The 25,885-nt window shown below is 50.3% G+C and overlaps 1 protein-coding gene across 1 annotated transcript in view; it reads right to left on the bottom strand.

The window, feature by feature from the left end:
• The window catches only part of Tg (thyroglobulin), a 188,328-nt gene that overhangs the window by 16,253 nt on the left and 146,190 nt on the right, over positions 1–25,885 (bottom strand). The window contains exons 42-43 of the mRNA XM_069991843.1: positions 11,334–11,498; positions 10,092–10,256 (exon numbers count right to left, since the gene is read on the bottom strand). Of these exons, the coding sequence (XP_069847944.1) occupies positions 10,092–10,256; positions 11,334–11,498 (330 nt within the window). The remainder of the gene's footprint in view (positions 1–10,091; positions 10,257–11,333; positions 11,499–25,885) is intronic.

Below are 25,885 nucleotides of genomic sequence, written 5' to 3'. Positions count from 1 at the left end.
GCGCTCACTTCCTTCTGCCTACAACACTACTTCCTGGAAAGAAGGCTGAAGAAAATGTGAACACACACGAAGCCCGGCATGCTGGTGCAGCATGTCTGTAATCCTAGCTATGTAGGGGGTAGACACAGGAGGATCCTGGTCTGAGGCTGGCCCCAGGTAAAAGCACCAGACCCTGTCTGAAAAACAAAGCAAAGCAAAAAGGACTGGAGATGTGACTGGAGTCCTAGAGTGCTTGCCTAGCAAGCATGAGGCCCTGAGTTCAGATCCCAGTACTGACAGCACAGTAACAGTCCCAACAGTGGGCACTATTTGTATCAGCAACACGCAAGTATCATTGCCCATGGTGGAAGAAGGTAAGAAGTTTCATGCCTACAGAACACACAAGTGTGCACTCTGTCTCTTATTCTCTCTCTCAGCACACACACACACACCACACACACACATACACACACTCCCTCACAAACCTAAAATAACACACACAGCTTTCACCCTGCTCTTCTAGCCACAATACAACTGCTGACTTTTGCTCTGGTCCCTCTTGGTGCGTTTATGCATGCCTGTGCAATCTTCATTAGCTACTAAGATTTCCTGAGTAAGTGTGCTGCATGGTCCTCCATCTTTTCTGGTGCTTTGGACCATGTCATCACTGGCCAGCTGGCCACTGGTGACCTCTGGCACAGCGCCCCCTAGCCACGACTTCATGAGAAGAGGTCAGGCCCTGTGTCATTGGCTTTTCTCCCTGTGACCCCCTCTGGGAGAAGCTGTGGTGCCCACGGAGGCCACAAGAGGGGCAGCCGCAGCTAGACTCACCCAGGCTCGCTCCAGATCAGACACTTTCCGGACTCAATGAACCCATAGCCTGCATCAGGGCTGAGGATTCAGGACCTCAGCACCCAGAAGGCAGAAAGTCCACCCAAGGTAACTGTCCCTTGCAGGGAGAAGAGACTGAGTCAGCCCTCAGGCCAAGGTTTTATGCCCTCTGCTAGACTTGGTGGTGGGCCGTGGAAGGGAGATTTTTGCCTCTTACACTGGATAGGATCGTACTGCCCCAGTCCTGACTTTCAAGATGGGCCCTGCTATGTGCTGGCTGTTCACCCTGGCTGAGCAGAGGACCCAGGAGGGCTCAGCACAAACCCCCAAGCCCAGAGCCAGCAGCCCAAGCTTGAATCTCATCTCTGTATGTCACAGCTGCTTGACTTTGGGCAACTCACTTAACCTCTCTGATCCTCATGGGCAAACTGGAGTTAATTAAAATCTACTTTCCACTGTTGTCTGGAGAATTAGACAGACGTTTTAAAGCACCTAGCTCTAAACTTGATGAAAGAGAGCTAATAAGTTAATAAGCATTAATAAGTTTTTATTAATCGTGGTTCCATTGGCTTCAATTAGAGACCTGAAGGTTGAACAGGAAGCCCCAAACCACATTAACAAAAGCAGATCCAAAGTGGCTGTGTGTCTACCTACTGGGAGAAAACTCCTTCTCGCTCCCATTTCTACCGCCATTTCCTCTCGGGATGACTTGATCTTGGATAAGGCTGTGCTGGGTTTTCCCAACCCTGGGCTGCATGCAGGTGGAGGGAAGGAGGACTCTGCAGCCAAACCCTGTGGGTTAGGATCCCCGAGGCAGAAAGATCTGGGCTGGGATGCTAGCTCTGCTTTTCTTCACATTATCTGGGTGACCTTGGAAAAGGGACTTAATCTCTCTGTACCTTTGTCCTTTCTGCTGGGTACAGTCTTTCTAAGCTGCCTTGACATCACATGACGCTGCGCCTGCCCAGTGCCCAGCACGACCTCTGTGGTCCTCCTTACTGGCTATTTATCCATTCACCCCAGGTCCCTGTCAGAGGGTCAGGAAAGTCCACATCTCAGAGAGAGAGAGAGGGAGGGAGAGAAAGAGAGAGAGAGAAAGAGGGAGAGAGAGAGAGAAAGAGAGAGAGAGAGAAAGAGAGAGAGAGAGAGAGAGAGGAGAGAGAGAGAGAGAGAGAGAGAGAGAAAGAGAGAGAGAGAGAGAGAGGGAGAGAGAGAGAGAAAGAGAGAGAGAGAGAGAGAAAGAGAGAGAGAGAGAGAGAAAGAGAGAGAGAGAGAAAGAGAGAGAGAGAGAGAGAGAGAGAGAGAGAGAGAGAGAGAGAGAGAGGAGGAGTCTGAGGAGCACTGAGAAGAGGGCCTCCGCTGGGCATGGAAGCCCAGGACCGGTTTATCAGCACTTCCCATTGTCAGGGGATGGGGGCCACTAGCTGGCCAGGGCCCCCTCCAGCAGGGAGGCGGGCCCACACTCCCCAGGCACATTCGCTCCACATGTCTGAATCAGCCCACAGCATGGGCTGCTGATGCTGGTGTAATCAGAGAGCCAGCAGCAGGACTTGGGGATCGTCCACCTTGTCCGCAGGCTGTAATTACAGGCGGGATCCACCCTGGACTGTGGCTTTGCTGCAGGTGGGGTTTGTAAGGGGCTATGGAGAGTTGGCAAGCCCTTGACCATCCAAGTGATCATCCCAATCTCTACCTCCTGAGTAGGTGGGACTACAGGTGTGAGCTACGGCATCCAGCTTAATGTGTGTTTCTTTGAAGTACACTCTTTGTCATGCCCTCAGAAGAAGGCAGGCTTCAAGGAGGCCTGAAGGTCACCGAGACTTCTGTGCCATCCTGAAAGTCTGATGCTAGGTGGGAACAGTGGCCAAATTTGGAGACTGCCTGCCCCTCAAAGGCAGCGAGGGAGAGTCGCTTCTGGACTCCTGTTCTCACTCACTTGGAGACCCCCTTCCCCTCGCCCAGGCCCACAGCACCGTCCCCTGATAAAACTGTTCTCCCCTTCCTCCATCCTGCCCTGTCTACCAAAGCTCCCGGGAGCTCCTCCTGCCTGTCCTGCCCATCACCAGTCCTGTCTGCCACCTGCCCACAACCTTCTGGGCAGTGTGGAAGATGATGGATGGACGGGAGGATGGGTAAATGCCTGGATGCTAGAATTATCTGGAGCTCTCAGGGAGCTGGGCAACAAGGACCCTCTTGTCTGTTTAATGGGCATACACTCAAGACTGAGCTGCACCAATAGGAACTGAGGGTTCAAGATAAACCAGTTTCTATGGAGCAGGGCCTGGTCAGGTGAGCACAGTGCTCTATGAGGCTCCCTTTGGGTCTCCCTATTCAGAGTGGGGCTTCAGGGAACAGAGCAACTCCTCCTTTCCCTTCACCCGGCTGAAGTGGCCCCAACAGATTTCCTGTGGTCCATACCAGCAAGCACAGCCCCCAGACCTCTGCCCCCACTGCAGCTCACTTCTGCCAGTGTTTGCACTTGAACTCACCTCTCAGCTCTTCTCAGAAAATCCTCTCATTTACTTGTTTATTTATTTGCCTTTTGTGAGAGCCGATTTTCCCAGTTTTCTTGCCTGGTTTTCTTGTCTGTATCTACAGCTCTGAGCCCCCTCCCGGATGCCTGGCTCATTCCTCTGGGTGCCACTCCAGCCATGGTCCACGTGCTCTGACTGCGTGCACATCCTCCGCTACGCCCAGGAGCTCCTGACAGTACCACCGCATCTCCACAGCTTTCTTCCCTGCCCTCAGTCAGTGTTCCACTGGAGTGCCAGGATGCCCTTAGTAAAAAGGGTAAATCAATACTATGAACACCATTCCAGCGTAGAAACGTCCCTTAGCGGCCTCCTGTATGGAGACTAAAATCACCGCTCTGAAGTCTCCCCATGCCTCCCCCTCCCCCCACTGCTTCATTGCTGTGTGGGACCCTGGTGCGGGGAGCAGGGGGGAGGGGCAGCAGCTCTGGCTGGCCTCAGCCCCAGGATCAGTTCCTCCCCTACCTCTCCTGGGGCTGCCTCCACTCACCACCCAGGTCTCAGGCCAGAGATAACCTCCTCTAACAGGCCTCCCCTGACTCCCCCAATGCTGCTCCCAGCCTGCCACTTCCTCTACCCTGGCACAGTTTTCTCTAGAGCTCATGTCAAGATCTGGAATCCTTAGTTTGCCGTCCTGATCTGTGCATACTCTATGAGAGATGTCCTTTACTGGTTGGTTAGAACTTTCTCCCCAGAGCCAGAAGGACTCACTACAGAGTGCTCAGTGAGTCTATGATACGCTCACACCAAGGATCGCTCAGACAACTTGACTCCTTTACTGATTACAGTGCTAATAGACAAGGGACCAACTTCCCAACCAGGGACCTGCTTCTCCCCAGGGACCGGCTTCTCCATCAGGGACCTGCTTCTCTCCCAGGGACCTGCTTCTCCCCCAGGGACCTGCTTCTCTCCCAGGGACCTGCTTCTCCCCCAGGGAACTGCTTCTCCATCAGGGACCTGCTTCTCTCCCAGGGACCTGCTTCTCCCCCAGGGACCTGCTTCTCTCCCAGGGACCTGCTTCTCCCCCAGGGAACTGCTTCTCCATCAGGGACCTGCTTCTCTCCCAGGGACCTGCTTCTCCCCCAGGGACCTGCTTCTCTCCCAGGGACCTGCTTCTCCCCCAGGGACCTGCTTCTCTCCCAGGGACCTGCTTCTCCTCCAGGGAACTGCTTCTCTCCCAGGGACCTGCTTCTCCCCCAGGGACCTGCTTCTCCCCCAGGGACCTGCTTCTCCCCCAGGGACCTGCTTCTCTCCCAGGGACCTGCTTCTCTCCCAGGGACCTGCTTCTCTCCCAGGGACCTGCTTCTCCACCAGGAACTGGCTTCTCTCCCAGGGACTGGCTTCTTCACCAGGTCTAGGAGGCCCAGGGCTGAGGTCTCAGGGCACTTTCAGTCCTGTAGATATATTTTCCTGATAGTTTCTTTCTCTTCTTGCCTTTATCATTTTTATCTCTCCCTTTTCCTTTTCCCCTCTCCCCTCCTTTTTACCCCTCACTTTTTCACTCTGTCTTTCAGTGGTATTAGAGATTGAACCCAGGGCCTTGGTATACCACGTCACACTTGCAGCCCCTTTTTGCACTGGTGATCTTGGAAGTAGGATCCCCTTAAGCTCAGTGATCTGAGCTGTAATATGGCTACTTGTGCTTCCTGGGTCACTGGATACAGGCACATTCCACTTCACCTGGCTGTTGGTTGAGATGGAATCTCACACACTTTTATTCCTGGGCTGCTCTCAAACCACAATTCCCTATCTCGACTTCCAAAGTAACTAAGACTGCAGGCTTGAGCCACTGTGCTTGGCTTGCTGCTGGATTCTTCTAAAATCAGAAGGATGAACATGCTATGATATATTGATGAGAGAATAGTAATTCTAGCTTTGCATTCACCATTAGACCCATACCATCATAAAACAGAACCAATGAGGAATATAAGCCAACCCCCCTAGACCTCACAGCCCCCATCTTTCCTTGAGGGTGCCAGGGTTTGAACTCAGAACCTCCTGCTTGTGTGACAGGTGCTGAGGCACTTATAATACCAGGCTATTCCCAAACCTTTGCTTTAGCTACTTTTTGGCTTAGGCATAGGCTAGTCTGGACTGCAAGTTCTCCTATTTATGCTTCCTGTGTACCTGAAGTGACAAGCATGTACCATTATAGCCAGCTTATTGGTTGAAATGGGGTCTGACTAACCTTTGGCTCTGCTGACTTGGGGCAGATCTTTCTGTCTTGAGTAAGTAGGATTGCAGGGAAGAGCTACCCTGCCCTCCCGACCCCCAGCTTTGTCTGGAGAATAATCGCAGGGTGCGAGGCCCAAGGGGAGGCTGGAGGGGGATCATGAGGCAAGGCAACATGGGGCGTGGGCGCTGAGGGCTGGGTCTCAGTGCAGGGAGACCGGTCACCTTGTGCTAGGAGTCCTGCAGAGGAGATCTTGGAGGGAGGAGGGAATACTCTCTTTCCTTAGACATCTTCTCACAACAAAGCAGGAGGCAGGCGAGGGGCGTACTCTGCCACTCAGAGGCTAAAATAGCTACAGCTCCGACTTGCAAACAACTTGCCTAAATAGCACGCTGGAGCCAGGAATAGACAGACACTCACTTTTCTAATTCCACATCCTGGTGTGCCTAGATCCAGACCTAACACCCACCTAACCTACCTCTCCCCTTCCCCCCCTCCACACCAACCCCAGCACCAGGATTTAGTGCTGTACTGCCTCTTTCCAAGAAATCCACTCACACTCTTGGGATTCCTGCAGTGCCTCTTGCTGTAATCTGTCACTAAGGACTCGATATTCCTGAGTCTGGGGCTCTTGCCAGCCAGTGCCTTGGTTGCCAGGCACAGCTTTACAACTCTCAGACAGTCTCTCTCCCATCTATAGCATCCCCCCCTCCCCGCCACCCCTCCCCCTCCCCCACCTGCACCTGCTCCCAGCGAGGCCGAGTCCTGGCCAAGCCCAGGGCACAGTGTGGCGCTCTGCTTCTCTTCTGATTATCTTGCCTTCCTTGGAGAAGATGGTTGTGCCCGGAGGGGACTCAGAATGTTGTATCTCTGAGCAAATCTGCTTTTGATCATGCAAATGAAAGCCCGTTAATGTAGGCAGACTGTCAATTTCACCAGTGAGGAAAGGCTGGTGGGGGGGATTCCTCATCACAGACACTGATGAAGAATTTCAATAGAAAGCTGCTACTTCGGGAAATAAGACTATTCTCTGTGCACAGAGCCTTTCCACCTTCCTGCACATCCCCAGCAGCACCCAGGCTCCGCAGGTATGTTTGTAAATTACTGAGGGTCATTGGGACTCCTTGGCTGGGCTGGAACTGGCCTGGGGTGTCCAGGGGTGGGGGGGTCTTGATGTTGACTGGATACAGTCCCTACCCACCACCGTCTTTGGTTGGAGGGAATCTGGCAGGTCTCTGCCAATGTGTTGGCTGGCCCAGGGGCATGACAATGGGACTTCCGGGGAAGCAGGACTGTGTGTGTTTGTGGGCTGGGCTCCGCCTGGTATTTCTGCAGGTTGGCATGGGGAAGAAGTGTGTGTGTGTGTGTGTGTGTGTGTGTGTGTGTGTGTGTGTGTGTGTGTGTGTGTGTGTGTGTGCAAGTAGGTACTTCTGCTATGATTTGGAAAATTAATTCAGGTCAGGTGACATAGTTTGGTGTTTATACAGTTTTATATTTTTCCCATACTCTTGGTGTCTATGGAGATAATTCTCAGGATGGGGGCACTTATGTTTCTATTCAAATTAAGGAAGTTGAGAAAAGCTAGCACTTATTGAGGCCCTGCTGTTCTGAAGAACTGGAACTGTATTTCTACCCTCTGCCCATCTTTATGAGGATATTTACCAGTGATCTCCCAACCAACAGATAGGAAAACTGAGGCTCACCTCTGGGGAACTTGTGATTTCAATACCAGGACCAGGACTCTCTTCCCAGCTCTGCTGACAGCCAAGGAAGAAGCCCTGTCAGTTCTCGGCCATGTGCCAGCTGGCAGTGACCCCTTTACTCCCACCAAGGCTCAGGGATGAGCTGTCCTCTCTACAGAGCTAGTGGTCTGTTTGCCTTGTTCTGTATTTCTGAGGCTGCCTGTGTCCTTCTTGGGGATAGAAATTCAATTGATATTTAGCTGCCACACCCCCGGCCCTGGGTCTGGCTCAAAGTGGGTGACTCTGGTGTTGAATGGTGCAGCAGACAGGTTGTTGTTGGACATACCTGCCCGATCCTTGCTAAGGTAGACAGGCTGATGTACTGTAATCAGGGTGTGATAATGACTCTCGATGAAATGAGGCTTTGCATTACCTGGGAACATTCTGGAAGAGGGAATGGTGCCTGCTATACCCCTAAGGCAGGAATCTGAGCAACACCAAAGGGATCAGTTGCTACCATCAAACAAGAGGCCAGGGAGGAAGGAGTAGGAAGCGAGTCCAGGGAGCAACAAGGGCCCCAGGGCAAGGGCTGTGGAAACCGCAGGAAGTCCTGGGCCCTGCCACGTCTAGATGAGGCTGTGGAGCTGCCTGATCTGACCTCTACTGGAGGTAGGGATGGGATTGTTGCCCTCTACCCCAGGCAGTGCCTAGATGGATTCAGGCAGGAGGCAGGGTCAAAGACTGCTTGGTGCTGTACCAAGGTGTGCTCCTGAGAAGAGGGTAGGCAGGAGAAAGGAATGGCATAACCTGTAAAAAGCATGCCCATACCAGGGCCCAGAGTCAGAGGGAGATTCTGAGTAGTCCTGGTGGAGCAAGATTGTGAGTGGCCTAGCCGGGCCCAGAGGTCTCCCTGCGCTTGTTTCCATGGCTTTCCTCTTGGGCCAGGCCTGATTTGGGTAGTGTACCTCCTGTTGGGAGCACAAAGGAAACCTGGTCTCAGGACCAGTTCACAAAGAGGAAGAAATGCAGCAAGGAGGCTGGAATACTGTCCTCGGGATCCCATTTTTGATTGGAGTAGCTCAGAAATTCTGGTCAGAGTGGGGAAGAGCCCCCCCCCCCGGCAGCATGAATAAGGCAAACCCAAGGCAGTCAGGTGCCATGGGACCGTTACAGTAGGCTGGCACAACTGAGAAATGCGAACCAGAGTATGCTCTGTTTCTCTACCAATAGCAGACCACCCTCCTTGTCTGGTGGGTGGGACTTCCATTCCACCTGGGAGGAGAAGGGAAGTACTACCAGAACAAACTTCCTATCCCATGTACCCTGTTTAGGATCCCCCAAGGCTCCTGGGAATCTGAACATGGAGGTAATTGGGTGGGTTTTCAGCCACAACTGAGTTGTTCTGCACAAAGATTGTACACCTTCTCCCTTGTTAAATATTGCATCCCAAGGAAAAGTACAGTGTATATACTATATTATGTATTCATGCAGAGCAACAGTTCAGATTAATTCTTAGTATTCTTTCTCACTCCTCCATGCCTCCTAAGATAGACATATTTACAGGTTGCTGTTATTTTTCGTAAGTATGTGTGTTCCCTTAATTCCACATTTATTTACAGCTTTGTTTTCTACCTATAGCACCCCTCAGTCTGACACACAGATACCTGCTTTGTCTTTTTAACAGCTGCATAATATTAAATAATTTGTGCATACCCTAATTCACTCAACCATTTCCCTGCTAATGGACATTTGAATTGCTTCCAATTTTTTTTTGGCCACAATAATCAATGCTGTGATAAACACTCTCTTGTACACATCTCATGTAAAATGAGTGCTTTTGTTGCTGTGTGATAGATTACACAGGAGAAACAATCGTGGAAAGGAACACAGGACCCTGTGTGTATGCACATGTGGTTTTTTGACACTGCTTTATATTCAGTTGAGGCAACCGCGACACATACCGTGTGTACAAGGTTGGTGGTCGCTCGAGAGTGGGTCCTGTCTCCTGGGTTCATGTCTGTGATGCCCAACCCAGTTTGACCACCTAGAACACTTTGGTCAAGGAGCTGGGAAGGTGGCTCAGTGGTAGAGCGCTTGCCTTGCATGCATGAGGCCCTGGGTTCGATTCCTCAGCACCACATAAGCAGAAAAAAAAAGTCAGAAGTGGTGCTGTGGCTCAAGTGGTAGAGCGCTAGCCTTGAGCTGAAGAGCTGAGGGACAGTACCCAGGCCCAGAGTTCAGGCCCCATGACCGGACCCCTCCCCAACAAAAAAGAAAAAAGAAAAGAAAACTCTGGTCAAGAGCAGAGTGGAGTCTGGGCAGAGATGTGCTCTGCCTCTCCCAGGGTTTGCTCCATCCTGGCATGGGCTGCAGCCCTCAGGCAGAGCTGTGACTATGTGTTTGGGCTGGCAGCAGCATTCACAGCTCACTCCTACCTGCCCAGCCTCCAGCATACCACAGAGAGCCACATTTTTCCAGGTCCTCCATAGCTACTTTTCTGAGAAGGAAGCCAGCTTGGAAGGCTGGTGTCGGGTTGACCTTGCTACATTACAAATGTTGAGGTTTCCATTGTGCCTCTCATCTCCCTGCCCCTGCATCTCCCAGCTCTCCACAGGACCAGTGTCCTGCATGGAAGGGATTTGCCTCCATGGTTCAGAATCAGGCTACATTGGCTCAGAACTCTCAGCTTGTCCCAAGCAAGCTCAGCTGGCCCAGGCTTGAGCTCCCGTTTATAACTGTCCAGTGTACTTCAATGCAGCAGTGATTGCTCACTTCCTGCAACTCCCCTGTCATCACCTCCAAACTCTGTAGCCTCTGTACACAGGCACTAACCTGTCAGTTTTGTGAACAGGCAAGCAAGGTTGTGACTCTTGGTCTGCAGAGCACGATGCTTACCTTCACAGCCTTGGCCCTGTTGATGAGCCCGTCGTCCTGAGAACTCCCAATGAGCAGGTCCACCTTGGCTGCAGACCTTTGCAGCGCTCTGGCTGGTGCTTCAAGGAGGTACTGGCCATCAACCACTGGACCCCAGTAGTGAAATGGACCACTCACGGCCAGGAGCTGCATGGCACAAAGGAATGCTGTTACTGCCAGGCTTTTTCTTTCTTTCCCTTTGTAACAGTACTGGAGTAATACATTTTTTGTTTTGCTTGATGACGTCCTAGCTACAATGAGTCTGTGCTGCTATCCAGCCGGGGTCCTCTGGGAACACCAGGTGGCAGTCTCAGGGACTGGATGGCTGGTTCCCAGGAAGGCACCCAGAGCCCTGACCCCTGCTAAAGTCACAACAGGTTCTCAGGAAGAACAGACATGGGGTCCTGCCAGGTGCAATGAGCTAGCTTTAATTTCATTCAGATTAGCCTGAATTTAGGACAGATGAGGCCGATATCCACATAGGCTCCTGAGTTTAGACTCCTTGCTGATAGGACCAGCCGTGAACTGAAATGACAAGGTCATTTTTGCTGATGTCCTCTTTACCAATGACAAGGAGAGCCAGGGACTTGGGCTGTGCAAGGTCTTTGCAGGTGCTGATGGCTCACGCCTGTAATCCTAGCTACTTAGGAGGCTGTGATCTGATGATCATGCTTCCAAGGCAACTCAAGTGGGCAAGTCCATGAGACTCTTATCTCCAAATAACCTCCAGAAAACTGGAAATGGTGCTGTAGCTCAAGTGTTAGAGGACTAGCCCCGAGCAATAGAGCTCAGGGACAACACCCAGGCCCCTAGGTCAAATCCCACAACTGACTAAAAGGGGGAGGGCTATATAGCAGTCTAAAGAGTGGATGGCCCAAATCCATTACGCATCTGTGAAGACATGACCACATGTCCAGTGCACGAGCTGTAACCTGACCACTGGCTGACATGGGTTATGTCATTTTAGCCTTCTACTTTACAAGGTTGGCATTCTGATTCCATTTGCAGATAAGATAGTGAGTTGAAGAGAGCTTAGTCACTCGTCAGTACCCACACATGTGGTCTGCTGAGGTCTGTGGCCCAGCAGGGATGGGGGGGAGTAGGGAACTTGCAGCCAGCTCCAACTGGTCATCCCCTGACTGTCTGGCTTGGGTGGGTCATGTCTCTGTCCTGGGCCCTGTTTTGCTAGACACTGTCCCTTCCCCATTGTACACCAGGGTCCACCTTGGTCTGGGCGTCGCTGAGGACATTGGCTGGCTTCTGGCGGAGACAGGCCACCACTTCCTTGCTGGATGACGAAGGGCAGCCGACCTCCTTGGCCAAGGCCTCTGCCTGCTGTTGAGCCCTTTGGAGGCTGATGATGGAGGCCGGGGAGAGGGCGGAGCCTCCCTGGAAGAGAAAGTAGGCTCAGTGCGGATGGTGTCCCCCACTTTCTGCCCTCGCTCAGCCCTGAGACCTCAGGACACCAGCAGGACTCTACACATGGAGACCCCAGGACCCTGGCCAAGGACACCCTTGGCATACAACTTCCTAATTATATCTGGCTTGTTTTATTTTCATTTAATTCCATGTTCCCAAGGCAGTAGTTACAGGGTGCCTGGCAGGATTCTGGAGTCACCAGCGAGGTCTGCTCTCATGGTCACTGGCAGGACGGTCAGGTGCCCAGGCTCACCATGGTAGTTAGTGCAATAAGGAGGGCAGGAGTGAGGAGCCCAAGTCAGGCCTTGTCCACAAGAGAGCCCCCTCCCCCCGCCCAGCTCTGGTCTGAGGACACATGCCATCAGAGGCAGCCAAAGGCCATGTTGGGGAGAAGCTCTGTGCCCAGGACCGGCTTCCAGCTCCACAGCGATGATGCCAGGGACATCCTCAGGAACCAGGCACAGTGGTGTCAGCCCAGGGAGTTGTGAGGAGTTATTAAGGTGAGTTACTGTGAGTTAGCTCACATCCATGTTAGCTCACAGGGTTGGAGATCTTCCTCCATGCCAGGCACCAATCTTAGCCCTGTACCATAGACAGGAGCCCGTTCCAGTCTCCAAGCTGTCCTATAGGGCAGATGGCATAGCCTCAAAATTGTATGGATTAGGAGCCAAGGCAGAGAGAAGAAAATATTTGACCCAAGGCTCCAGGAATAATAAGAGGCAGAGGCTGGGTCATACCCCGAGGTCAAGCACTAGGCTCCTGGGAGGATTTCATGTACACTGTGGAGGCTCCTTGTGGAAAGTGCCTGGCGGTGCTGTTTGTCTCCTTTTTAGTTATGAAATCCCAGGAGGAAGCTATGGCCAGAGGTACAATGGGGCAGTCAGAGACTCAGTCAAGGGCTTGGAGAGCATAGCATACCGGCCATGGCCTGGTACCTAGAATCACCTCCTGGTCTGAGCTGCTCAGATCAGGCTCAGCTGCTGGGATTAAGACTCAAGACAAAGACAGGTAGAGATGTGATTTTCTGTCCTTTCCCCATTTAGTTAATAAATGTTTAGTGTGTTGGCTGAGGCTGGTCTACAAGAAGACATGCTGAACAGGGTGCTAGAGCCTGGGATGGCCAGACCGTGGCTCTCAGATCTTCAACATCTATAAAAAGTTCTAACTGAAGCTGTTTGTGAGAGTCAGCAGCAACACAAGGTCAAGAACCTAGTCAGTACTTAAACTTGAGCCACTGACCTTTAACCTGGAGTTCAGAGAGGGTGGCCATAATACACACAACACAATGTCAATTTGGTGCTAGTGTTGAGTTCTGTGCCATAGGTTTGCTTTTCTAACATCCAGGGTGGCTGGCTTTTCTGAGAACCACTAGCTGTGGTTTTCTTCACAGAGCAGACGGTGGAGTTGGGGTGGCGAGGAAGGGCTGCTGGGCCCAGCATTGTCCAGAAGCAGGCTTGGGGACAGAAGGACCTCAGGATGACTCTCTGATGTTGTCAACATTTTAGCCAGCTATAAATAGCCAGGGCCTGACTCAGGGAGGAAGTGGTTAAAGAAGTGGGCTACAGTGATATCCTGAGATAGCTTAGAGAACTTTCCTCTCTCTTATTTCATTCCATTGATCTTTCTGAAGGAAACTTCTTTCACCATGGAAAATCAGCAGTTAGGAAAACCAATGGCTGCTCAGGCCTGGTTCAGAGTACTTTCTTAGAGACCAAGAACTTGGTGGCCATGGGCCACTCCTGAATATAGTTGGGCAACAGAGGGGCAAGGCCTAAACTCCAGCTCTGTCACTGTCGTCTGATGAATAGTGAGCAGGTCTCAAGGCCTGCATGCCCCCATGGGGAATGTGAATAAAATGCCCATGTCCAGGGCCAGGAGGGGACAGGTTGAAGATGGCGTGGGTCCCTACACAGCTGCATGGAAGCAGGACCTCGGTGCAGAGCCACACTCTCGGCCACTGCATTAGGGCAGCAGGTCTGCAGCCCGGGCCTGTGCTTTATCTACATCTGACCTGTTATTAAGTGGCGATGAGTTTCCTCTTGTCGTTTTATTTAGCTTCAAAAATAGCATGGGCCCAAATCATAACTGCTGATCACGGCTTTTTCCTGGAACTTCTGCACACTGTTTTGACCTCAGTTAGCTCTGGTTATGAACTCAAAGATCTGCCCTGCCAAGCACGGAGTGTGCACACACACACACACACACCCACACAGAGTCCCAGACAGACAACCTCTCACAGAGACACATAGACATACCAGGACACATAGTCAGATGAACAGACATACACACACAGATACAGACATGCAGAGAAACATACGCACACACACGAGCACACTCACAGACACAGTCCCAGGAAGACACACTCATACAAAGACACACAGATATACTTGGTCACAGCCTGAAGAACATACACACAAAGAAACACAAATACAGCCCCCCATAGGAACATACAGATACACACAGACATACATGCAAGCACATACACACATACATAATACAGATGCAGATATATACACAAACTGAAGCATACATACACACACCATCAACCCTTTTTCAGGCAGATGCTTGAACCCTCTCTCAGGTCTTCCATGATGTCCTCCACCAGCAGAGCAAAAGGAATGGGCAGATTTTCTGTGACAAGCGTGGCATCCCACACGCACCCTGGATGTGGCTGAATGGCCCAGCCCTAGGGGCAGGCAGCAGAAGGTAGCTCTGTGCAGGTGGAGGCCCTCCCACAGTCCCCCGCGCCACCTCTGTCCTTGATGTGAGGTGGAGCGCTGTGAGGGGAGGAGCAGGGGGGCAGGAAGAGGGGCTGCAGTGCAGTCCTTAGTCACAGAGTCATCGGCAGGCACCACGTGGCATTGCTGAGCCAACTTCTACAGTCTTAAGCTGTGCCAGCTGCCCTGGTCCCCTGGTGGAGCTACAGAGGATAGGAGTTGGCCTTGAAGCCCTAGCATGCCAGCAGAGGCATATATATATATAGTAAGTACATATATATTATATATATGACACACATATACAGTATATACATATATATGTATATAGTGTTTATGTATATAATATATGTGTACTATACTATATATGTGTGTCATATATAATATATATGTACTTACTATATGTGTGTGTGTGTGTGTGTGTGTGTGTGTGTGTGTGTGTGTGTGTGTGTGTATGTACTTACTGACACAGGGAGAGAGGGAGGGGAGCACTATTTGTAAGGGAGTAGATGGACAAATGAAAGGAAAGCCAGGGGAACACTGAATTATCCTGAAGGAAACAGGGAATTTGGTAGTGACACTGAGGAGTCCAGTCCAGAGCAAGGTAACTCTCTAGGCAGGAGGACATTTTCAAAGGTCCAAGCTTGAGCTGCAACCTTGCCTACCACTGTGGGCAGTCAGCATAACTTTTGAATAGGGGATTACATAAAGTATCTGAGTGTCATGAGGCCATATCTTTGCATTCTGTGTGCTCAGAAAGCCTGTGGAAATGACTGAACTAGGAGTCTCCTCTTGTCACTCCTAAGGGTAGGTGACAAAGGTTCATTCTGTTACTGCCCAACACAGAGCCTGCAACAGCAGCCCTACTAAGGCTGTATGCTACAGCACTAGACAGGGATGAAGGGTGGGTGCTGCCTGCCAGGCTGGAAGGAGCCCCAGGCAGGGTTCCGGCTGGGCATCACAGGGCCCAAGAACCTGGGGAGGAGGGTGTGACCCAGAGTGAATTCCACTGCCCCACACAGTTGGCTGGGAATGAGGCCAAGCCTGAGACTGCAACCAAGTCCTGTGGGAAGTTGAGCGGGTTGGAATCCCAGAGAAGAAACCCCAGACGCTACAGCAGAGGCACTTGAGATAAACAACCATAACAACAACAATAACAACAAAACCCAACAGCTGGCATCCATGCCCCACGAGTATTGTCTGGAATATCTTCAACCCAGGATGTCCTTCCTCCTCATTCCTGACAGCATGAGTCTTACGGTAATTTGTAGCACTTTGGTTCTGGCAAAACTTCAGACAGAGCTATGATAATGAATAAACATTCATCTCAAAACCTGAATCTTAAAGGGGCCAAACTCACTTCTGCTCTTCTTAAGAATGAGCAATTCTCAATTTTTCTTGGTGGAGGCTGTGGAATTTGGATGAGAAAAATCAAAGGGTCAGTTCAACGTGTGGCACTGGGCATGGTGGTATACACCCGTCATCTACAGTGGGAGGCCTGAGATAGGTGGGTCAGAGTCTCGGCACATGCCCCAAATGGGATTAGGACCCTATCTCTAAAATAATCAGTGAAGAAAGGGCTGGAGGCATGGCTCAGTGGTAAAGTTTCTGCCCAGAAAGCACAAGACCCCGAGTTCAAATCCCAGTAGTATAACAAGAAAAAATGCATTGTGTATTATAGTACCTTTTGTCCTTGGACCAGTCACTGCCACCTGCCCCTTAGCAGCTGCTGATGGTGAAGAGCACTTCAGAGCACTTTGATGAAGTGCTTCATGCACGCATATGAAAACAGAACCACAAAACCTTTTGAAGTAGTGATTTTTGTTGTTGCAGCTGCTGCTTTTGTAATGCTGGGGTTTAAACTCGGGTTCCCACTCTTGTTAGGCAAGCACTGTTACTGTTAAGCCATGCCTCCAGCCCTGAGTTTTGCTAGTTTTTCCTCTGAGATAGAGTCTCACTTCCTGCCCAAGCATGGGTCTAGGTATGACCCATCTATGTTTGGCTTCCTGTGTACCCAGGATATTAGATGTTCACCACCACCTCTGGCACTTCATTCATTAAGAAGGGAGTCCTTCTAGCTATTTTCTTTGGACTGGTCTCAAATTCCAAGCCTCCCAATCATAGCCTCCCAAGCAGATAGGATTACAGGTATGAACTACCTCATTCATGAAAGATGGGAAAAAACACTGTAGGAGGAAAAAAAAAAACCTGAGCTAGAGCAGAAGGAAGATACCCAGGAGGAGAAGGAGGGATGAGGAAGGGAGGGCAAAGGCTCTAACAAGCCTCATTGTCTTCATAGGCTGACCTAGCCTACATAGCCATCATTTTCCTACCCTACAAGAAGGTGAGCTGGAGGGCCTATGTCTAACATCAGCCAGTGGTAGCCCAGTTCCTTTCGTGATATTTTTATAAAAATATATAGTAGTATAAAACTCCACTATAGAAAATACAGGTGACAAAATCCAAGAGCTTTGCTATTATACCTAACCCCTTCCCATATCAAAGAACGGTTTGCCTCCTGGCTTGTCTCGTGTGTACACACACGTTAGTATGTTTATACTCAAGTCTGTGCTCATGCATGGATGATGTTACATGTGTGTATGCACATATTTATATGCACTTTTGGGGAAAACATCTTCCTGCTTCTGCTTCCAGATAAAGAGATTATGGGTATGCACTACTGTACTCAGCTTGTAAAGGATTCTTAAACTCGGTTAATACAAGTGTCTCATCAGACACACAATTGCAAATATATCATCTATTCTGTCTGCTGTCTCTTCCCTTTCCTGACAGCGTCTTTTAAAATTTTGACAAGTCCAATAGATCTGTCTTTTCTCTTTTCCTACTAGTGCTTTTGCTGTTGTGGCTAAGAAACTGTTTTTTAATACAAGGTCTAGAAATTCTGCCCTGTATTCTATAAATATTTGGGTTTAAAACATTTTGTTAGGCAGGTCTTATAGTGTGTGTGTGTGTGTGTGTGTGTGTGTGTGTGTGTGTGTGTGTGTATGTGTGTGTGTGTGTATGTGTGTGTGTGTGTGTGCGTGTGTGTGTGTGTGTGTGTGTGTGTGTGTGTGTGTGTGTGTGATTGGTATTTGATCCCAGGGCTTCATACTTGCTAGGCAATCACTGTCTGCTTCCTGCAGAGGATAAAGTATTTGCAAATTGACATTGCCCATCCCACTTTTCTACACAGGGAGGAGAAAGAAGGAGGGTACTGATACATTATGGGTATCTACTGCCTTCTGCACTCTTCATCAATGTTCTAGTTTGTGCTCTCTGGCCTCTGAGCAAGGGAACCATGACTGTGCCTGCATCAAAGAGTGTCAGAGGCTGAGAGGGACAAAAGTCCTGCCCCCCCACTGCCCAGTGCCAGGAGCCAGTCAGGACATTTGCCTCTGAAGACACTGCAGCCTGGTGATGCTCAGTAGCACCTGCCTTCCCCTACCCACTGTGGGCTTTTCCGGCTAATGGCGCTGTCCAGTTGGCCACACTGAATAACCACCCTGAGCCTATGGAGCCCACTGGGTGGAGCCCATACCAGCCTGGTGGGGGGCGGGGAGGGCTCCAAAGACCCCATCCCTGGCATGGACAGGACTTGGTCTCGGCTTTGCTCTCGTAGATCAGAGCACACACCTGACATGGCTCCCCCCCCCCAGATCTTTCTGACTTGACAAAACGCCTTTTCCATCTGTCACAGACATGATGTCTAATTGCTTCTGTCACCTGCTGGCTGTCAGAAGCCATTGAAATTGTGTGACACTTGAAAATTACTGATTTCCCAGGCCAAGGTGTCATACGTAAAGAAGTGCCAGCATGAGCGATCGCCAAGGCCGAGGCTGCCCTCATTCAGGAGCCTTGCAATGCGAGCATCCCCAGGCTGCCAGGGAGCCCTTCATGCATACACATGGGCATCTGCTTCTCCGCACAGGAAACTTCCTAATGAGAACTTGTAGGGGAACATGTGCTTCTCCCCAGTTTTCTTTGTTCTCTTTCAAACAAACCAAGTATGGAGGTAATCTCCTGTAATCCCAGCACTCAGGCAGGTGGGAAGGTGGGATCCCTAATAGAGGTCAGCCTGGGTCACATAATGAATTCAAGGTCAGCCTGGCCTATATTGTGAGAGCCTGTCTCAGAAAAACCCAATCGGTCCACCAACAAAACAACCAAAACGTGTGAAACACAAGAAGAGAGGAGCTCAGAGAAATAATGAGATGGAAAATAAAGAAATAATGAGCTGGTATGCAAATTACCCCCATCTGATCCAAACATACTGCATACATGTCACAATGTTACCCACACATATGTGCAAGGATTACATGTTCACCCAAGAAAATATTAAGGCCCACTAAAGAAGAAAGCTTTTAAGAACTATGTTTCCTATAGAATATGAATTTGGAAATTCTGTCATGCTGCAGTCTGTGCTCTGAGTGGACTTGTCACCTTGTCCACTCGGTGAACTTGGGTTCCACGGCCGAAGGCTGGGTTTGATTGGCATGTCTTACGTGTGCTCTGTAGCCAGGTGATATCACAGATGTTAGCCCCCGGCAGCAGCTCTAGGAGTCCTGTTGTCCAGTGTCTACTTTTATCTGGACAGACTGAGTAGAGAGAGGTTGAGGGGTGCCCCTGGCTCCCACACCCTGGGATCCCATACCCTGGACTGAAGTCTCCACTCAGACTCTGCCCTGTATGGAGACAGCTTTTTTCCCATAGCCTTGACTCCTGTCACTAGCTTAGATTAGGAAGAACAGGCCCGAGATGTGAGACTAGAGAAGAGAGAAGATGGAACTCAGTGAAGATGTTCACAAAGAGACAGATGTATCCAGAAGGCCAGTGTTCCTGGTCCCCTCTTACCATTTCTTCCTTTTTTAGTTCCTTCCCTGGTGCTGCTAGCCAGCTTATGCCCAGCAGGAGCAAAACTCATGAGCAGGAAGACCTGAAGAGGGGGTGGGAACATCCCACCTTGAGAACACAGAGGAGGATCCCAGAGGCCTCTCAGGACAGCCCACAGGAACCATGACTAAGGGTCATGATGTAGAGGGGTTGAGGATGACTCTGTGTAGAGAAGGTAGAGGGTGAGCAGATTGCTGATAGCCACTGATACACAGGGGCTGTCAGGGGAAGGGGCTTGGAGGAAGGCTGGACCCAAGCCTGGTAGGGCTCCTGGTTACCTCTATAGAAGGAGAGCAAAGGAGTCTCTAGGGTCTGGGGCCAGGTGTGAGATTCAGGGAGCTCACACAGGCTATGGTGGAGGGAATGGCTACAGAGGACCTGCACCAGGAAACAATGTCCAGCACCACCCTGGGGTCTTGCCTGGTGGAAAGACCCTCTGAGGTTTCTGTGTTGTGATTATCTGGTCCACCAGCTGAATTACAGTCTATGGTTCTGGCCTGCCTAGTGTCTACCTCCGCAAGCCTGGGGCCTCACCAGCCCTGCAGCTTGTGTGTGTGTGTTCAGAGGGACTGGAACTTCCCTGTGATGTTCACTTCCTCTTCTCATGGCCCATCCCCCACCCAGAATGAGAGCAGCTCCGACAGCCCCAGGCTCCAAACTCAAACTGACTCCCACCCACAGTGTTCCCCAAGGGTCCCCCTGGGGCACCTGCTGATGCACCTCTCTGAACTAAACAGGGACTCATCTGAACCTCTAGATGGACTTCGTCCCAGGAATCCATCTCACACCATGCCCAACACCAACCCCTTCATGCCTGTCTGACAAGAACAAGGACACAAGCTTACTTGTTTGTCAGAGGAAGGGGCAGTCAGTTGGAAGAGATGTAAAAAGAACAGGCAAGAATGGATTTTGGGGTTTGAGAAATCTTAATCCTTCACTGATCACTTGGCCTATACTTTCTGGACCTGTTTCCTCATCTATAAAACAGAGGGATGCAGGGTGAGACTTAAGTCTGTCGCATAGGTCTGAGCATAGCTCACAGGACTCCTCAGCCCAGGTTCAAGTGCAGCACCTGCTCATTAGCTTCATGCCCTTAGAAAAACGACCTAACTTCCTGTCACTTCAGTTTTCAAAAATGTAAACTAAAGATGAAGAGAAGAGCCAACTCATTCATTTTGGTGGGCAAACTCTTAAGAAAATGGTATACTCCAGGTTTCCAATAAACAGGATGAGTTGTTGGAATCACAAGCAATATTTCAATGAGTCCTTGTGAAAAATGAAGGAGAAAAAACCACATTAACCTTATGACTCATTCAAAGATATCAGTAGTCATAAGGTTTATTTAACACATTAACCTTATAACTACTCAAACATGAAAATATTCTATTTTTTAGATGAATAGAATAGAAGTTAACCATTCTCCAAGTCTAAAGCAAAGGTGTTTGGGTTGAAATTTCATTCTGGCTAAGGTTAACGTCTAAGCAATAAACCATGGCTGCCACTGCTGAGTACAATTAGTCTCGATTCAGTGGGCGCAGAAATTAATGCTCTGATAATTTCACACCTTTCCAATCAGCTTCAACTGAATGGCAGTGAATCATACAGCATCAAGGTCAATTTTGAGCTTTTGATAACAAACGCTTGTCATCGGGGAAAAAGCATGTATCTCTGAGAAGTATTAACGCATCTCACAATGAGAACATTGGAAGGGATTTGAATAAAAGCCAGAGTCATTCTGTCATAGCTGCTAACCTTACTTCATGTGGAACAAGCACATTTGTAGATGGCTGGCCCAGACGTACTGGCACTGTGACTTCTGAGTGAGTACAATGGTCTCCAGAGTGTACGCTGGCTGACTCAGGCTATGTCAGGAAGCTAATCGCACAAGCCTTATCATCAGACAGCCAGCTGGTTTCTAGGATGGCAGGCCTGCCCTACTGCCTCTAGCTACTCTATTTTGAGATAATCCATGAGATTTCTGAGCAGCTCCTACTACAGGTGGCTGAGGAATCTGAGGATGATTAGGCCTCAAGAAAGTTTGCCAATGAGGAGAACATTCTCTGTACTATTCTCTTTCCCTTCTTCCCTCCCTTCCTCTCAGCCAGTATTTGCTGGTTGCTTTGGCCATACAAAGTACAGGCACTTAGTGTCACACTGACAAAACAGATGTTCTCCTAGATTCTCAGAAATGAGAGCTTTTAAAAGCCAGGCCAGCAGAGCGATGGGGAAAATGTCTTTATGAGATTCTCTTGACAAAGGACAGCAGCCAATCCACCATGCCTGAGCTCTTTCTCATGGGAAGATGTGACTGGATTTGTGCTCAAGCAGAGCTCACCATGATTCCTATGTCCTTCGGAGGACAGCCCATGGATTGGCATGGAGGGAAGACAACAAGCAATTCATTCAAAGCCCTTGCCAAGACTTCTTCTTTTTCTTCAAGACTCCTTTTTGCTTTGAAGTGACAGGATACCTGCTCCCTCTGATAGTCTCCAGAATGGGGGTAGCCAAGAGATAATCACTAGAATAGAGGCTGAAAGTTCTGGAGTGTTTACGTACAAGTATTGTTTAAGGAAACTTACATTTTCTTGTTTGCAAGGCAACTGAATATGGATAGACTAGGGTTGCTCACTAACAACTCCCTGCATAATCAGAAATTAGGAGATGACAAGCCAGATGATAGGAGGCACTGAAGGGAACAGTGGAGCTAGGATGCCACCCTTGTCCCTGGACAGGTGTAGTTCATGCTAGCCATGGCTGGGCTGCTGGCAATGGCTTTGCCTCTGTCATCCTTCATCCTCTCCATTGCCACATGGAATGTGGAATGAGCAGTTCTAGGCTCAGACTATCAGAACCTGAACAGCTTCACCTGGTGTGAAGGACAGGTGCTGGGCGGGCACTGCTTTCTACGGGAGCACTAAGCTCTCTGTCATATGCAGACGGCATGAGGAGGCGGGTAGACTGTTCATTTCCTGAGCAGTGGATAGGTGAGCAGGAATCACCAAAGCAAGAGCCAGAATTGCTATCTAAGTTTCAGGCAGTAGAGGAAGGTACTGAGAAGGAGGAGGATGAGGACCTGGTACAGATCCACGCAGTCCTTAGGGCAGTGGGGGCACAGAAGGCTAGGGCAGAGAAGGGCAGACACTGGTCTGGCCCATTGGCCTCTTCTGGTGGTTCAGAGAGGGGCAGACAGTGAGCTCAGGAGGTGAGAGGACTGACATCCAATTCAGACAAGACCCAACCGAAGTCATTCCATGATAAGAAGGAAATGAGAAGGTATAGAGAGACCCCCCACGAGCTCAGCAGACTCCTAGCCTCACCAGACTTCCACCATGTTTGAGGTCCTCCACAAACACCATCTCTTTGTCAGACCTTGGGCCAGTGAAGAGTTCCTTCAACTCTGGAGCCACACCACACTGCCCACTCAGTTCACTCTTGGCCCCTGGACTCATTCAGAGCTCCTGCAGGGCAGAACATGCAGGGGGTCATCCTGCACCCCCTCCCCCCAGCTGGGCTCCAGACTGGATCAAGAGAGTCCCTGCATAAATGCCCATATGAAGGAATGAATACATCTTCTCTAGATTCTAGGAAAGGAAAGCACTTGCCAATCAGTAAAGAAAGCAGAGATACAAGCTGCTATGGCTGGGCACTGCTCAGGGACCCTCTAGTCCTCTGGGGGCAAACTGTGACCCTTTTGGTGGATTCTTGCAAAGCTAGCAGTGCAGGTTCCACAAGCCACAGACAGTGCCTTGGTTGAGCAAGGACCAGCTCTAGTGAGTCAATATCTCTTAGCAGGGAAGGAGGTGAAAACAGACCTTCCACTTTTCTTGCTCCTGAGATAGTTCTTAGTCCCTTCCTTGGGCTTCCCACCAAGACTCAACCACCTTCAGGTTCCGCTTAGTGGAGGGCTCAGTTCCTTCCTAGCTCTGCGCTCTGACTTTCAGAGAAACACTAATATTTGTCCTCCCTCAGGTGGGATAGTTAACACATGGTCTTCCAGGCTTGAAAACAGACGGTCACAACTTATGTCATTGTGTGTGACAGATGTGAGCTTGGTTCTTTATTTATTGGATGGGTATCTCTTCTGGACGAGGCTCCATAGCTGCTTACTGAACTCAACCAGCCTGCCCAAGTCTCTGGATAGGAAAGGCTGTTTGTCTGGGTCCTGAAGCTGAGAACTTCAGAGGCTTTGATCTTGCTCTTGTTAGGTGGTTCACATACATCTTCCTAGGGGTCTTCATGGCCAACTGGTATTAGTAACTTGTAGCCTCCAGGGAAGACTGAGAAATCTGCTCAAGGTCACACACCCCTAGGGCTCCCTTCTTGACCTTGTCTCCAACATGAAATGTGCTCCATTCCTGAAATGCAAGTAAAACTCCCAGTGTGTGTGAGAGGGTATACTTCTGGACATCTGGAATTCTAATGCACAAGGTGAGCACTGGGTGGACTGTTGGCACAGGTTGGGAAGGATGGAGGCAAGGGGTGTGGGACCTGTTTGCAGGGCAGGGGGTTGGAAGTATCTATGGGGTGAGGCACAGAGGCTCCCAGTGGTGCTGGCCTTATGGGAACTGTGAAGCTGGGGCGGGGCTAGCTGTGGGAAGCGAGGCTTGGTAGCAGCCTAAGAAGGATACAACAGGACCCAACCTTTCACTGGGAATGCAGGGATGGGAAAGGACCGGTGGGAAGCTGAGGTAGAACTTGGGAAGACTAGCTAGGGGGTTAGCAGCCCACAACCTTGAGAGTCCACAAACATAGACTAGGGGGCACCACAGCATGAGCTGGTGGCCAAGGACAAGTGAGGGGAGCCGGGCTTGGTCAGGTGCCACGCATACAGCCAGGGTAACAGCAAACACATACGGAGAGCAAGAGCCCTGGAGCGCCAGTGTGCTTCCTGGCAGTCCCCGGGCTCCTCTAGGCTCCAGAACACAACTCAGTTTCCAGCTCAGAGCACTGGCTGCTCTTTCCCTGGCTGGCTCTTCAACTTAATCCTCACATCTGGACACTGGCCCCCTTCCAAGGTCACCCTTCTGAGGAGAGAACTCCATGCTCGCCGTGTCCTCTCCGATACTTTTCTTTCCATAGTACCAGGGTCTGAATCGAGGCCTTGTGTTTGCTAGGTAGGTACTCTACGACTTGAGCCATACCCCAATCCTTTTTGCTTTAGATACTCTTTTGTACAGGGTCTCACGTTTTTTTTGTCTGGTTAGCCTAAAAACAAGCCGCTGGACCAAGATGGGAACTTGACTCAGCCTGGGTGGTGCCCTGCCAAGTGACACTGGAGCTGCTACTCACAGCCAGCTCCAGCAGGGATCATAACATCTGGCTCCTGGTAGGAGACTCCATCACCAGAGCAAAGGTGGTAACCGCATTATTCCATTCAACTGCACAACCCTGAAGCTACATAGGGCTGGCACCTTAGTGACCGCCCTGTGCCCATTTTTCTGGGTCCTGAAAGCAAATTAATTTGCAAATATTTCCAGAGGAATCTTCTTCCTACACAGATGGTCTGGGGTAGCTTCATGAGCCCTGAAGTGTAATTTCCTTCTGCACTAGTACAGCCTGGGCTGGCTTACCTTGAAGTCCTCAAAGGAACATCACTCGCCAGTGTCTCTTGTATGGACTCAGCATGTTGATGACCTTGAAATTTAATGATTGCTTAGATGGAATACAGCTAGGCCCCATCAGGCATTGGTACCATTCTACATGGAATCAGAGCCGGGAGTCTGCTCAGCTTCCTCTCTGGCTACCTCATCATCAGTCTTGCTTCTGTTCCTGGGGGTGTAACACAAGCATCTGTCTCCTCCACTAAATTAGACATTCCTCCAGGGCAGGACAGGGGTGGGGCCACTCATCCACGTCTGTGGATTCTGCCCCACGTGTCCCCACAGGGCAAGGAAGCCAGTAGCAAATGTTTACCACATCCCATGTCCAGCGATATGCAATGAACTGTGTTTTGTGCTGGGCTTGGGCAACAGCAGAGTATTTGGCCTTGAGCTCCTCGAGGACAGTGCCTTGTCCTGCTGGTGCTTAATGCTGTTCAGCACAGTGCTTGGCATGGAGCAAGTGCTAACCAAGGATTGTTGATTGATTGATTGATGGAATGAATGAATGGGCCATAAAATGAATAAATGACAATGTTCTTGAACTCAATGCCTCCTTCATGGACTAGGAGAGAAACAGGCAGTATGGAAAATGGCCCTTGGAAGGATACTGAGGACACTGCAGATGCAGTGGGAGAGGCCTGGGAGGCAGCTTTCACAAAGCAACCCTCCTTTGAGGAACCTCTGCCCTGAAACAGGAACAGACCTGACTCTGCCACAGTGGCTCATGGTAGGTGTGCTCTCCTTCACACCAGGCTCTGCCCGCAGCCACTCATCTGCCTCTGCCCTCAGACTGGAGTGTCCTTAAGGATGGCCTGGGTCTGTCCCCAGACATCCTCCTCTCAAACCAGATGTGCATCCTCACCCTGGCTTGTCGTATGGCTGGCTTCTGTCCCTCTTGTGGATCTCAGCTCAGCCGTGCTCTGAGCCTTTGTCCTTTGTCCGCTCCAAGGAAGAGGAGCTCAGAGAGGGTGGGCTTCACCAGTCTGCAGTCATGGCTGAATCTAAGTCAGGAGGGTGCTTTGCATAGCCGGTGTAAGCGAAGGAACAAGGTTAGCAGTGAGTACATTCCGTGTAACACCAGTTAAACATTGGGAAGTGGTTGTGCTGCTTCCACCTTCTGACTAAACTTGCCTGCACAGCCCTGCCCTCTTTT

Source organism: Dipodomys merriami, unplaced genomic scaffold (genome assembly GCF_024711535.1).
Source record: "Dipodomys merriami isolate MVZ:Mamm:240054 unplaced genomic scaffold, mDipMer1.0.p SCAF_4, whole genome shotgun sequence".
In the NCBI taxonomy this organism is placed as follows: domain Eukaryota; kingdom Metazoa; phylum Chordata; class Mammalia; order Rodentia; family Heteromyidae; genus Dipodomys; species Dipodomys merriami.
This window is presented reverse-complemented; position numbering and strand designations above follow the sequence as displayed.